This window comes from Thrips palmi, unplaced genomic scaffold (genome assembly GCF_012932325.1).
Source record: "Thrips palmi isolate BJ-2018 unplaced genomic scaffold, TpBJ-2018v1 HiC_scaffold_16, whole genome shotgun sequence".
Classification (NCBI taxonomy): Eukaryota; Metazoa; Arthropoda; class Insecta; order Thysanoptera; family Thripidae; genus Thrips; species Thrips palmi.
Window position 1 is genome coordinate 14,459,196 of NW_023144625.1, and position 13,021 is coordinate 14,472,216.

Consider the following 13,021-nt stretch of genomic DNA (forward strand, 5'->3'; position numbering starts at 1 on the left):
TTGAGACGCCAGGCTTGAGACGCCAGGCTCCACCGCGCCGCCGCCGCCGCGGTTCGGTTCGGTTTCGGGGGAACAGCCGTGGAACCGCGTCGAGAAAATGGCGGCGTTTGAAAAGCAAATGCGGCGCTAATCGGTGCCCCGCGGCGCTAGGCGGCGCCAGGCGGCGCGGCGGTCGACGGGGGCCTCGGGGCGCCCTTGGCACCGTCACCCGGCGTGACGACGCGGCCACGCCGCCACGCGCCCGTTCTCTTCCGCCCGGAACATCCTCGCGGTGCCTCGGCGGTGCCTCGGCGGTGCCTCGGCGGCGGGGAGGTGTCCGCCATCGCCGCGGTGGCCGACGCCAGCCTCCTCGGTTTTAATTTCCTCCTCGTTTTGATCATGAGGGCGATCACGGCGCACGACGGGAGTGGCCGAGCCGCTGAAGCAATTTGCTGCGGGCAAATAACTTACTTTACTCGTGTTTAATGCATGGCTATTGGGCCGACCGGCCGGGAGGCTGCGCCCCTCCCCCCCCCCCCTCGTATAGATGTCACACCGGCCGGCAACACGCCGCCCCTAATTGCACCATTTCCGCGCAATCTCGCCGTGCTCGCCGTCAAGCGCGCTGTTTAGAGGCCAATTTTTCATAGTGCGTTGCGCGCATGCGCAGCGCGCAGCAGCAGGGCGACTCCGAAGAGCCGCTTCGACCGTTGCGTCGCTCCGTCTCCCTCCCTCTCGCGTCCCCCAAGGGGCGCCTCGCGCGAGTGCGACAGAGACAGCGTCGTGCACAGCGCTAATCCCACCGCGATTGTATTGAAAGGCGATAAGTCGCATCATCATTTTCTGCCGAGACCGGCGCGCCGTGCATGTGCACGTGAGCACGGCTGGCTGGCTGGCTGCCTGGCTGGCTGCCTGCCTGGCTGAGCACGTGCAAGGATGCGGCCCGCCCCGCCAGGCAGCCAGGCAGGCAGCCAGCCAGCCGCGCTCACGTGCTGCTTGATGTACTGCGGGGCCACGCGGGGTTAAAGGGAGCCTGGCTTAACGCACAACGCGCAGTGGCGTGCGGCACTTACAGTGTGTTTCCCTTCGCAGATACTCCAACTACGGCTTCAAGTACACGCTGGAGACCCCCATCTCGACGTCGCAGAGAAGAGAGGACGACCGCGTGACGTACATCAACAAGGGCCAGTTCTACGGCATCACCATGGAGTACATCCCGGACCCCGACGCGCCCATGCTCAAGAACCACACGGTCAAGGTAAGCGGCGAATGCGCGGGGCGGTGATGACGACGGACATGATGAGGAATCTTTGTTTGTCTGATGGGACGGCCCGTCACTGCCAGGACGGCCAGGACGGCCAGGGGGAGGTACGGGTCGTCAGGCGGGACGGCCGCGACAGGCGCGCGCTCGGGTCAGGGAGGGAGGCCCTGCTTTTGATTGAGCGACTCAGCACACCCCCTTGCAGGTGGATCGCGTACTGCCTGTCCGTCTGTCCGTCTGTCCGCGGTGGCTTTCCCAATGGACGGGCGGGTCCTCGCGGACCTTAATAAAAGAGGTCAAAGGCAAATGACCAGCGGGACCAGCGCGTACATTGGCGGCGACCCCCCGCGGTGTCCCTGGGTATGGGGGGCAGCGCCAAGGCAGCGCGCGGCGCGCAGCCGGACAGGTGGCGCTGCTTTCACCTCACCCCGGCACCGCGCGGCCGGACCGAGTGGACCGAGAGGACCGGCCATGGGAACGGACCGCGGGACTCTCAAAATAAAGTGTGTGTGCCGTGAGGTGTGAGCTAATTCACTGCGACAAGACGCCGGTGCCGGCGGTCCGGCAGGCTGCGCTGTCTCTCTCTCTTCCTCTCGCACTCTTCGGAGTCCAGGGCCCCGTCCAGGACGACGGCGTCCAGGACCTCGCCGCGCTAAGCCCTCTATCGACGACGTGCGTGATTCTGACGGCTGCCTAATCCTCGCGAGGCCCCTCGGGGGGGGGGGGGGGGGGAGGATTGGGGTCGAGGGGGCCTACTCGCGCTAGCTCGCGCCACCTCGCGCGGGCCTAGCCGACTGTCACCAGATACCCTCCACTCTGTGGGCCGCTTAATCCGCACCGCCTGCGTTTTCCCCGTGGAAAAGGAAACATGAGAATATGAATGGTCCGGCTGAAGGAATCGGGACAGGTGACCCGCGGGGCCGGGACCACCGGGGACCACCCTTTCGGCACCTTCGGCCCACGGCGCCTTCGGAGTGGGTTTCGTCGTCGATCTTTCCGTCGGTCCGACGTCCTAGACGACGTCCTAGACCACGTCGCCGCGAGGACTCATTGGCCGATCGATCCGAGAATGCGTCTGCCAATTATTGACGTGGCCAGCCAGGCCTGTAATGAGGAAGCGGCTCGGCTCGGCACGGCGCGGCCGGTCCATGTCGACTCGGCACGGCCAGGGCACGGCTCGGACTCATTGTTGCTAACAGGCGCGTAATTGACGGCGGTGGACGCTATCACGTGCTGGCGCCCCGCCCCGCCACGCCCCGCCCCGCCACGCCACGCCACGCCCCGCTGCCAATGGCGTCCAATCAATAACACGCGGCCGTTACCGTTAAGGGCGTGGCGCGGCGTCGTCGTCGTCCTGGAGATGGAGACGCCAGGCGACACGCTGGAGACGTGCCCGCCGTCCCGGAGAAAGCCAACGGAGGCAAACAGAAGAATGCAGCCTCGGGGATTTTTTTTCTCTCCTTTTTTTCGAACGGGGGAAAAAATATGGCGCGCGGGGTTGTGCTGGAAAGGAGAAACCGATGATAAAAATGGTTCTGGTGCGCGGTGTTCGAACCTTGGAAGCCGGGGGCGGACGACGGACGCGTGTTACCCGCGGCGTCATAACACTGTTATGATAACGCTCCTAAAGGAGAAAACGACGCACTGCCGCACTCCACTGGCTACACTCGCCGGCCCGGGGTGGCCCGGAGATTAATTTTACTTGTCAACGCGGGGCGGTCGGTCTTGTTATCTTGCCTCTCTCTCTTTCTGCCGCTCGGCGGTGCACCTTGTTACTGCCTTCCCTCTCACTCTCTCTCTCTCCGTCGGCTCTCCCCGGCAGCCGCGTCTATTCATCTGTCAAGCGGTCATACCCGAATCAATCGTCCCGCCGGGGCGCCGCGGCTGCACCTGTGCGCGCGCCTCCCCCCTCCCCCTCCCCCCGCGCCGCCCCGCGCTGACCGGTCCTGAGGACCAGCTGAGTGGCCGGGCGAGCAGGGCAAGCAGCGGCCGGGTCGTCCGGCACAGGTCCGGCACAGGTTCACCTCCAGCTGACTGCCTGCCTCCCCCGCCCCCGCCGCCCCTGCCGCTACCGCCCGTCGCATTGTTTCCCGATCGTGGTTCGGCGGGCCGCCGCCGTGTCGCGCTGCGGGCGCGCTTCCTCGTCGCCGCCTCGCGCGGTCGGCCACACGGGGCCAAGCCACAAGGCACGGGACCACGTAGCGTGGGAACATGGTGAGGAATAGTCGGGAAAGGTGGAAAATCTCATCGTCTCCTTTCTGCCTGTGCGCGTGGCGGCGCGTGGCCTTGACCAAGGTTCGCCGGCGGTGTCTAGCTGTTTCCGGGCGAGGGTACACAGCGCCGTCAAATTGCGCTCACATCGAATTCGGGTGGCGCGTTCGGATCGACGTCGTCGATAATTGCCGCTGCTGGCACACGCCTGCGTTCGGCAACTTGCGCGGAACTTGTTCATGTTTCAAGTTTTTTCACCGCGGCACATTGCTCTTTTGTGTCCGACAGGGTAACACACGCGCCTTGTGTTTCGTTTCCCCGGCAACGTGTTCGCAGCGCGCCAGCGCGACGCTACGCGTGTATTAGACGTAATGCGCGATGCCGGGCCGTGGCGAGCAGCGCGAGCAACGCCGCGAGATTTGAATCAAACTTTAATACGTGATCCCAGAGCGACGAGTCTCTTCTCCTAGTATTTCCCTCTCTCGTTTCCTTTCTCCTAATCCTCGCCCCTCTTTTCCTCCTCCTCCTCCCGCGCTCAACTTTTCTGACAGAATAAACGATTAAAAAAAACCACGCCCGTGCGGTGATGCCAATCTAGATAAACTTGGCATCCTTGATGATGAAGGATTAATCGACGTGTTTTTTTCCTCTTTCATTTTTCTCTGCGACAAAAATTTAAATTTTTGCGCTGCTTGCCTCTTCTTTCTCTTCCCGCCGTTTCGAAATTGATGACGCCATTAAATTGGCGCGCTTTTTGCGCGCGTGCGACAAGGAAGGATGCCTGAGCGGAATGAAAATGACCTCATTGCCTCGTCGACCGTGTTTGTTCAATCTCCAATCGATACCCATCCCGAGGGGGTTTTCATGAAAATATAATGAATCTCGTCATTGTTCGTGTTTGTTGTTGTTTTTTTTTTATTTATTAAATCTGAAGCTGTGGATCTCTGGTGCAGGTGCACGCACGGTGATCCGTAAACGCAGCTACAACAACAACAACAAAACAGCATCGAGTGGAGAGCGCTGCGCGGGCTTTTTAAAAATTTCACTTGTCTTGTCGACTCGTGATTAATCAGGACTCGCGCCGTGGCGTTTATCTTCCTGTCAGCGGGAGTACGGAGTACGGCACTGTTGGATGGAACTCAAATTTTTTAATTTCTCCTCTCCGCGTCCTCGTCTCTCTCCTGGCAGTATAGTCTGTGTGTGTGCGTGTGTGTGTGTGTATCTCTGACCCTATCCTCGGACGGACAGACGGACCTAGCGTGCGTGTAAGATTATCTCTAGAAAACGAAAAACAAACTATAACGCCACAAAGAAAGCAACTTGTTGTGGCCGCAGGGAAGGAGGGGGAGTGGGGGTAAGGCCTTCCCGATCGGGCCGGCGCTGCTGCTAGAGGGGCATCATTTGACACCGCCCTCCCCCCCCCCTTTTCCCCGGTCTAAATCCCCTTCGAGGTCCTCTAAGGTGCGGTCGCCCACCCCGCTGCTCTGCTTGACACGTCAACCTTGCGGGAGTACGAGGCGCCGAGTCTCACTCTTGCTGACAGTCTCCCCTCTCTCTCTCTCTCTCTCTCTCTCTCTCTCTCTCTCTCTCTCTCTCTCTCTCTCTCTCTCTCTCTCTCTCTCGTGTGCTAGGGTGTTTGCTTGGCGAGCTTGTTGCTGCGCATCCACACGTAGTGATAAGACCGCCTCTTTTTTGCGCTGCTTGCCTTGTGTGTCTCTGCGTGTGTGTGCGTGAAGGCATATTCACAACAGGCAGGCAGCCATCCATCTTGCTTCTCGGCTTCAATTAAATGTTTCCGATCTTCCATGCTCGCCGCATATATGTATTCCCCCCGCGCGCGCGCGTGTGTGTATGTTAGGAGAAAAATGCATTTCCGCCTCCCTCGTTCGTCCGTGGGGTTTATTAAGATTTCTTTATCTTCTTCTCCCTCGCCCCCACCTGCCTTACATATTTCTGTGTGAGAAGTAGCAAAGTTTCCTCGCCGCATTAAAATTCATCGCTACCTTATCTTGAATAATAACCGCGGCGAAGCAGCGATAATGGCAATAATTGTTATATTCTAATGAGATAATTAATTTCCGTGCATGCGCGCCCCGCGATGCCTCGCGATGCCTCGCGATGCGCCCTGTGGAAATAATAGCGACACGCGCGTGACGTGGGCAGCGCAGGCAGCATGAGCTTCGCGGAGCTTCGCAGAGCTTCGCGCCGCCGCCGTGGTGGCGCTGGGTGCGCGTCGATCGCGGCGCGAATTTGACGCGGCCGTCGTTAACGCCCCATAATCCGCGCAGAAATTAGCATTTCGCGGCCCGAAGGGTAAAAAGACAACAACAACAACATGCTCGTGGCTCTAGCTTGCCAGCTTGGCTGTTGTATGATGCGTGGTGCGTAGTAATCTATTGCAGATAAGCACGCAGGTGCCTTTATTTAAAAGGGATTGAAATTAGTGCATGTTTAGGTAAGATGAGAACACATTAAGGCAGTTCGTGAATGGGGCTGGCTGCTGATACACAAGTGCTCAAAGTTAATGTCCTGGAATGTGTTTTTTTGTTTTTGTTTTTCTATTGGCTTCTCATTCAGTGTCAGCCCTTTGGACTTTTCTAGTTGGTTGTTGACTTTTCTTGGTCGTTTTGGCTCCGTCCTGAGACTCCCACTCTCAAGGAGCGTGTCGATCTAATGAGGGTGCTTCGACAATCGCTGGCTGATTTATATCATAATCTGCATGGCCTGCACGGGCGTGGGCATGATGGGTGCATATAACTGCCATGCAAATATCTGGGAACAGCAGCAAGGGTGGACGGACGGAACACTTATACCCCCCCCCTCTTTTTCCACATCCGTAACTACGCCCTGCGCACCTCTCCCAAACGACGTGAACGCCTCCGCCATTGAAAATTATGTTATTCCTTTAAATTTTCATGAAACACTGTTGTTTTAAACCCCGTCGGCTGCACTCCGAAAAAAGAGTTTCATTTATTCAAAGAAAATTTATTTGAATAAGTGACCAAACATTTTACTTAGACTTGAAAAAAAGAACTGTAAGGTTCGTTCGCTTCAATTCAAAGGATATTCACCATTGACAAAAAATCTTTGAATGCAAATTTTGTTCAATCAGGGAAACGTTTCTCTGGGTGCGCTGGTACTCGAACCCTGGACCTTTGCCTCTCGTTTCTAACTCGTTTGTTGTTTTTGCAGAGCGTGGTGATGCTGATGTTCCGCGAGGAGAAGAGCCCCGAGGACGAGATCAAGGCGTGGCAGTTCTGGCACGGCAGGCAGCACAGCGTCAAGCAGCGGATACTGGACGCCGGTGAGGAAAATGAAATCATTAGCTCCGCGCGCTCCGCCACTGGACGCTAATAGGGCACCCAAACGGCAACGGCCGTGGCGGCCGCGCCCGGGAAAATATGTGTTTCGGTCCGTCCTTTTAATAGCAATTAGTGAACGGAAATCGTAAATAAAGCTTGGAAGGAGGGGGGAGCACGCAAGGTGGCCGCGCAGGGGACCGCAGGGAGGCCGATATGGCGTGAGTCCGTGAGGAGGGCGCCCGGTCCAGCAGAGCCACCCCAGGGAGGAGGCCCAGGGTGGTGCCTGGCCGTGACGGCGGCGTCCAGGGCGCCGGCCCTCCTCCTGACGGCCGCTTAGGCCCTGTGATTGATGGGGCCAACACTTCTCGTCTCAATGGCCCGTATACGCCAGAGTGGTTTTCGTCGCTCCTGCTCTCTCGCGCTCGCCCGAGACGCCCCACGAGTGCGAGAGAGTCAAACGCTCATAATCAGTCTGCGGGCTTCACAAACCGGCCGGCTGAGGGTTGAGGGTACACTGGTGTACGCAGGTGGGCCGGCCAGTGCGACTGTTTACTCTTTTCCCCGCACGCAGTGGTTTCGGGAGGGGGGGGGGGTCAGTGGGTCAGTTCCGTGATGATGTTCCGCGAAGGGGCGGGGCGGGCCGGGAATGAATGACTGATGGAGTGCATGCCTCGAGTGGTTATTGATGCATTTGTTCGAGGGCACCGTATGCCTGTGCGTCTGTGTGTGTGTCTGGACCTCCTCTCTCGGTCCGGCCGGGCCAAATTAAAACCTCATCTCCGCCATCGCACGGACAGACAGACGGACGGACAGACAGAGGGACAGACGGCCGGGCGTAAGTGCGTGCATGTACGCCGTACGTGTGTGTACCTACACGCGCATGGAGGGCCGAGGAGGGCCCGCACGCCGAGGCGCCGCGCACGGAGCGAACAGGGCATTAATTTTGAGGCATCGCCTCCACGGCATCGCTGGCACGCCAAAGCACAAAAAATAACGAAAAAATAATAATCATAATAATCATGTAAGAGCTGATCAGTTCCTGCGCGTCGTGAAATTTTAAGGGGCCTAAAAAAACAAAATGGGCGACACATTTAACGTCGCCAGTGCTGCGACTGCTATCGGGGAGTGAACGGGAGGAGAGGACAACGGAACGGAACTTTAACGCGCAGGACGTAACGGGGAAGGAAGAGACGGACACACACACACACACACACAGTGTACAGCCAATTAACATGGCGGGGTCCGAACGACACGTCGGGCCGAAATGGGGGTAGACACATAATGATCCCAAATTGGACTTCTGTGTAAACCCGGAGTCCCACCGGTGTTATTAGGGTCCCGGAGGACGAGGAGGACGGGGAGGACGGCGCAGTGTGGGCGACGGAGAGGTCCTGCAGGAAGCGGGAGAGAGGCGAGCGCGCGAAATCGGCCGGAGGAAGGAGCGGCCGCGCGCGTCTGTGTGTGAGTGTGTGTGTGTGTGTGTGTGTACGTGTCAGGTATAAACACTGTTTTCACTCGTTTTAACTCCCCCATTAATATTTATCGGAAACTAATGAAATGGAAACGCGGTGGCGGCTCGCTGCCCGGCGTTTGGCGGGTCGGCCCGGGTCCTCGCGCGGGGCGGGGCGGGGCGGGGCGGGGCGGGCCGAGTCGGACAGGACGTGGCGGCAGTGGACGCGCTACTCGCGTAATAAAATTATGCATTCAGGTTAACATGCGATCAGAGCACCGCGGAACGCGTAGCGGTGGCGGCGTTTGCTGCCTAGTTTTCCATACAACCTCTCTCTCTCTCTCTTCCCTCCCCCTGGCTGGAGTAAGTCGGCGTGCGAGCAGAGCACTTGTCGGAGGAGTGGCCGAGCGGGCCGAACGACGGCAGGAGGAGCCGAAGGGGCGGGGAGGTCATTGTCAGGCCGTGTTTGATTTGCTGGACGTCGCCGTCGACGCCGGCCTGGACGCGTCATCCGCCCCGCCCCGCCACGACGCGCTGTCCACCGCTGAGCTGACAGGCGGCACACAGCATTATCATGCTGTGCGAAGCAACACACACACACACACACACACCTCCGGAGAGATGTTGCTCGGAGGCGTTAAATAGGCAAGCAGACTTGTCGGTCGGAGCGGGCTGGAGCGGGCTGGGGCGGGCCTCGGGGAGATCGGACAAGCACAGCGTGATACATCAAGCCCTCGTCGCGGGCGGAGCAGGGATCGGGGATTTGGCGGGGAATGGCCATGTGGTGTGGCGCCGCTCTGCGTGATACAAATTCGCAGCCCAAGCTCTCGTGAATGGACGCCTCTTTGTTTTCCCCTCCTCTGTGGATGCCGCCATCGCTCGGTGTCGAAACCGAGACGGACAAGCGTTCGTGTGAGTGTGAGTGCGTGTGTGTGTGTCTCGTATATTCGAAAATGTTGACTGACCACTTAGCGGGATTTGGTGCACTCACGTCTCACAGTTGGCAGGACTGATAGACGTGCGCGGGATTCAAACGTCGCGGTTGGTCACACTCTCTCACACACGACGCTCACACATGCCGACACTCGCACTCACGCACACACGCTCGCCGGGCGTCGGGCCCGGAAACGTCGTGTAGTGTGTCCGTCCTGGATCCGCAGACAGTGGCGTGGCTGCAGCAGTCACGTGACGCGACGCCAATCCCCTTCAATAAGTCCCCCATCGCCGAGGCGGCGTGGCCCCATGCTGCGACTTTCCACTCTTTCTGGGAAGAACGAGACGAAACTCCGCTTTTACGCGGCCACGCCACTGCGCCACGCCCCGCAGTGGTGACGGATCGGCCCGGTGTCGAAACGCTGCCGCCTCGCCCGTCGCGGCGCTATAGGGTGTCCACCCGTCCGTTTGTCGCCGGCGGTGCATAGGGTGCCCCCTGGGCCCGTTTGATGCGACCAGCGAGAGGCCCGGCCCGGCCGTGTCACATATCAGGGGAACCCTATCCGGCGGCCTGTATCAGGTGAGCGCCGCGCCAGAGAGAGAGAGAGAGAGAGAGAGAGAGAGGCTGCGGTGAAAGAAAAGAAATGGCCCGCCGGCAGGGCGATTCCGCGTTACGGCGGTGGTGTCATCGCTCTGTCCCTGTCGCACCCTTGGGGGCGCACCGTGTGAGTGCGAGAGAGGCGGTGACAGTGGCGTAGTACGGCACAGAATGGGCGAGCACGCCACTGGCTGCATCCGACGAATTACGCCCGGCGATAACGGCACGATAGAGAGCCTCCTCCTGCCTCTCTCTCTCCCTCCGCCGTGTTGGCCCGCGGTAGAGAGCCTCCTCCTGCCTCTCTCTCCCTCCGCCGTGTTGGCCCTCTCCGAGTCGAACAGCGCCGGCGGAGATTAGGCCGACAAATTTATGGCACGTCGCGGCGCGTCGTTTTTAGAGAGCCCGCGTGAAAATAAAATAAAAAGGAGACGTGCATATCTGTTGCGTTGCGTGCAAGCCGGGCCGTGGCGAGCCGCGCCCGCCGCGCCGTGCGAGTGCGAGAGAGAGGGAGGTGGATGCCAGATTGATGGATGGAGATAGGGCCTCGCCCCGGCCCGCCCCGATTCGCGTCGTCCCCGGTAATAATGAATGCCCCGCGCGCGTTAATTCCGGATTTGAATTCGGCTCCTACTAGTGATAATGGGTAATGGGTACAGCGCACGGACGAGCGGCTCACCTCCTCGCCGCCGCGAACAAGTGCGTGGCCGTGGCGGCGCGGGGCCCGGCGCTAGGCCCCTCTCCGACACGACAAGTCCATTTAGCCTCCGTGGCGGGGCGCGGCGGGGCGCGGCGGGGCCTATTTTTGGGGTGTCGCAAGAAGGCCCCGCCGCACCGTCCGCACCGTCCGGCGGCGTGCGTGTCGCCTCGCTCTCTCTCTCCGAGACTCGCCGTCTCTCTCGCTCTTGATGGATGGCGACGTGTTATCAGCCGCTTAGCCTGTATTATTGAGCGCCGTGTCCTCCTGGCCTCGGTCCACTCCACGCAGCGACGCAGCCTACAGAGACGCTAATCCATCCTCCTCCATCTCCTCCTCCTCCTCCTTCTTCTCGTCTCGTAATTCTCTTGCCGAGTATGTGGGCAGGCTATCGTCTTACTTTCGTAAACGACTTTTTGATAGACGCTGGTGTGCGTCCCTTCCCCGCTTCTCACGACTGTTACCAGTGCGGTGACCAGTTTCTCTTTCGTCGCCGCCTCCCCGTTGGCTGTGCGTCAGTGGAGGGTGGCAGTAGTGCGTCGCGAGGGCTCGGTTTTGGAACGGCGAACGGGCTGGAAGGGGGCGAGGGCCGGGCCAAGGGACCCAGAAGGGCCCCCGAAAGGGCCCCGAAAGTGCCCCGAAAGGGCCCCTTCGACAGGAAACGAGGAAGCGGACTCGTTTCCGCGCGTTTTCTCCCGTCAATTACGATTGAAGGCCGCGGCGTCGTCAGCGAGGACCGGCATACTGATTCCAAACAGTCGTCCTGTCTCTCTCGCACTCGTGCGGTGTGCCGCCAGGCTGCGAGAGAGAGAGAGAGAAAGAGAGAGAGCGAGAGAGAGAGAAAGAGAGAGAGAGAGAGAGAGAGAGAGAGAGAGAGAGAGAGAGAGAGAGAGAGAGAGAGAGCGAAAGGGGCCAAGTTCTGCTCGGAATCGGCCCGGGCCGCGGACCGGCGTTTCGAACAGCGCCCGAAATACATACTCAAGTACGGCATTGTGGATGCCGGCCGTGTTGCGGTGCCGCCGCGCGTGGAGGTCTCCGTCGACGTCGAGGCCGCCGCCGTGCCGCCCTGCGAGCGAAGTCCCCCGGACTGACGGTTGCTCTTCTGTTGCAGACACCAAGAACAGCATGGGGCTCGTGGGGTGCATCGAGGAGGTGGCGCACAACGCCATCGCCGTCTACTGGAACCCGCTGGAAAGCCCGGCTAAGGTAAGCCCTTTTCACCCATTTTCACGGCGCAGAAAAAAAAACAGAAAGTGCGGAAACAATTCCCGTTTCAAAATAGAAACAAATTAAAAACGATTCTGCTGGATTTTTTTTGCGGAGTAAAGAAAGCAAGTGGCTGGGGTTGCGTGGGCGCCGCGTCGACGTGCAAATCGATGTCGACGCCTCGCCCCGCCACTCCCACGCCGAGCCACTGCGTCGGCCACTGCGGCCAGACAGGCGCTGCCGGCCGCTGCCCCTCCACTAAGCGTCGCTGATCCACTGTGTGATTGTGTTTGTCGCAGATCAACGTGGCGGTCCAGTGCTTAAGTACCGACTTCAGCAGCCAAAAGGGCGTGAAGGTAAGTCCCATCCCATCCAAGGAGGTCGCCACATTTCTCACCCGGAAACGGACGTCGTGTCAACTTATTTTGGTCGTGGTTCTCTCTCGACAGGGCTTGCCGCTTCACATCCAGGTCGATACCTACGAGGACCCGAGAGACGGCCCCGTCTACCACCGGGGCTACTGCCAAATAAAGGTCTTCTGCGATAAGGTGAGTCGGCAACGGGGACAGAACGCACTCACACATTAACATTTTCGGCGAGAACGTGGAAGAGAAAGACAGAGAGAGAGAGGCGCGGTGCTGCAATGATGAGCGCGGCAGCCCGTTATTCCCGCCAGACGGCGGGGCGGGGCGGGGCGGGGCGGGGCGGGGCGAACAAGTGGCGTCGCATGGACTCGCATTCCTCGCTGTTGTAGACACATGTTGTAGCAAAGAAGTCGTGCAAGGGAACGCGGCGTGGCGGCGGCGTTTTGGATTCCATGGCCCCGCGCTGCTGCTGCTGCCCTTTCTTCCTTGTAGGTTGGCAGTCGTTGAAACCGCCTCCGACACACAGTGCAGTGCACCGTCCGTCGGCGGGACCCCCAAATTTTTGGCGCTGCGGTGTTGGCAGCCCTGGTCATTACGGGTAATGCAGTGTAACGCTTCGGCAACCTGGCTGGCTGGCTGGCCGCCTGGCCGGCCGGCCTGGCCCAGTGCAAGCAGAGAGCAGAGACAGCCATCAATGGGTGGACGTGCCCCGGCAGCCCGGCCAGCGGGTAATCAGTCCGGCCACGCCCCTCGCCGGGGAAAGCTTTGTGTGTGTGTGTTTGTGTGTGTGCGTGCGCGCGCACACACTCACACACACTCAACGTGCAATGTGTTCCACCTGACCCCCGACCACCGCTCATGCACCTCGCGGATTCAATCGAATCTCGCTCTCATGCGCGATCCACCGCAGCAGCAGCAGTGAAGAACCCCCACCCCGCCTCAAAAAAATTAACGAAAAAAGGGGGAAAGAGGTTGTGTGGAGGTTGGGCGAGGCGAGGCCGCTTCGCGCGGAGTGCTTCTTG

The 13,021-nt window shown here is 59.8% G+C and overlaps 1 protein-coding gene across 1 annotated transcript in view; it reads left to right on the forward strand.

The window, feature by feature from the left end:
* The window catches only part of LOC117642240 (protein grainyhead), a 109,992-nt gene that overhangs the window by 85,936 nt on the left and 11,035 nt on the right, over nucleotides 1-13,021 (forward strand). Inside the window, exons 7-11 of the mRNA XM_034380200.1 lie at nucleotides 1,072-1,237; nucleotides 6,644-6,755; nucleotides 11,540-11,634; nucleotides 11,934-11,990; nucleotides 12,084-12,182. Coding sequence (XP_034236091.1) covers nucleotides 1,072-1,237; nucleotides 6,644-6,755; nucleotides 11,540-11,634; nucleotides 11,934-11,990; nucleotides 12,084-12,182 — 529 coding nt within the window. The remainder of the gene's footprint in view (nucleotides 1-1,071; nucleotides 1,238-6,643; nucleotides 6,756-11,539; nucleotides 11,635-11,933; nucleotides 11,991-12,083; nucleotides 12,183-13,021) is intronic.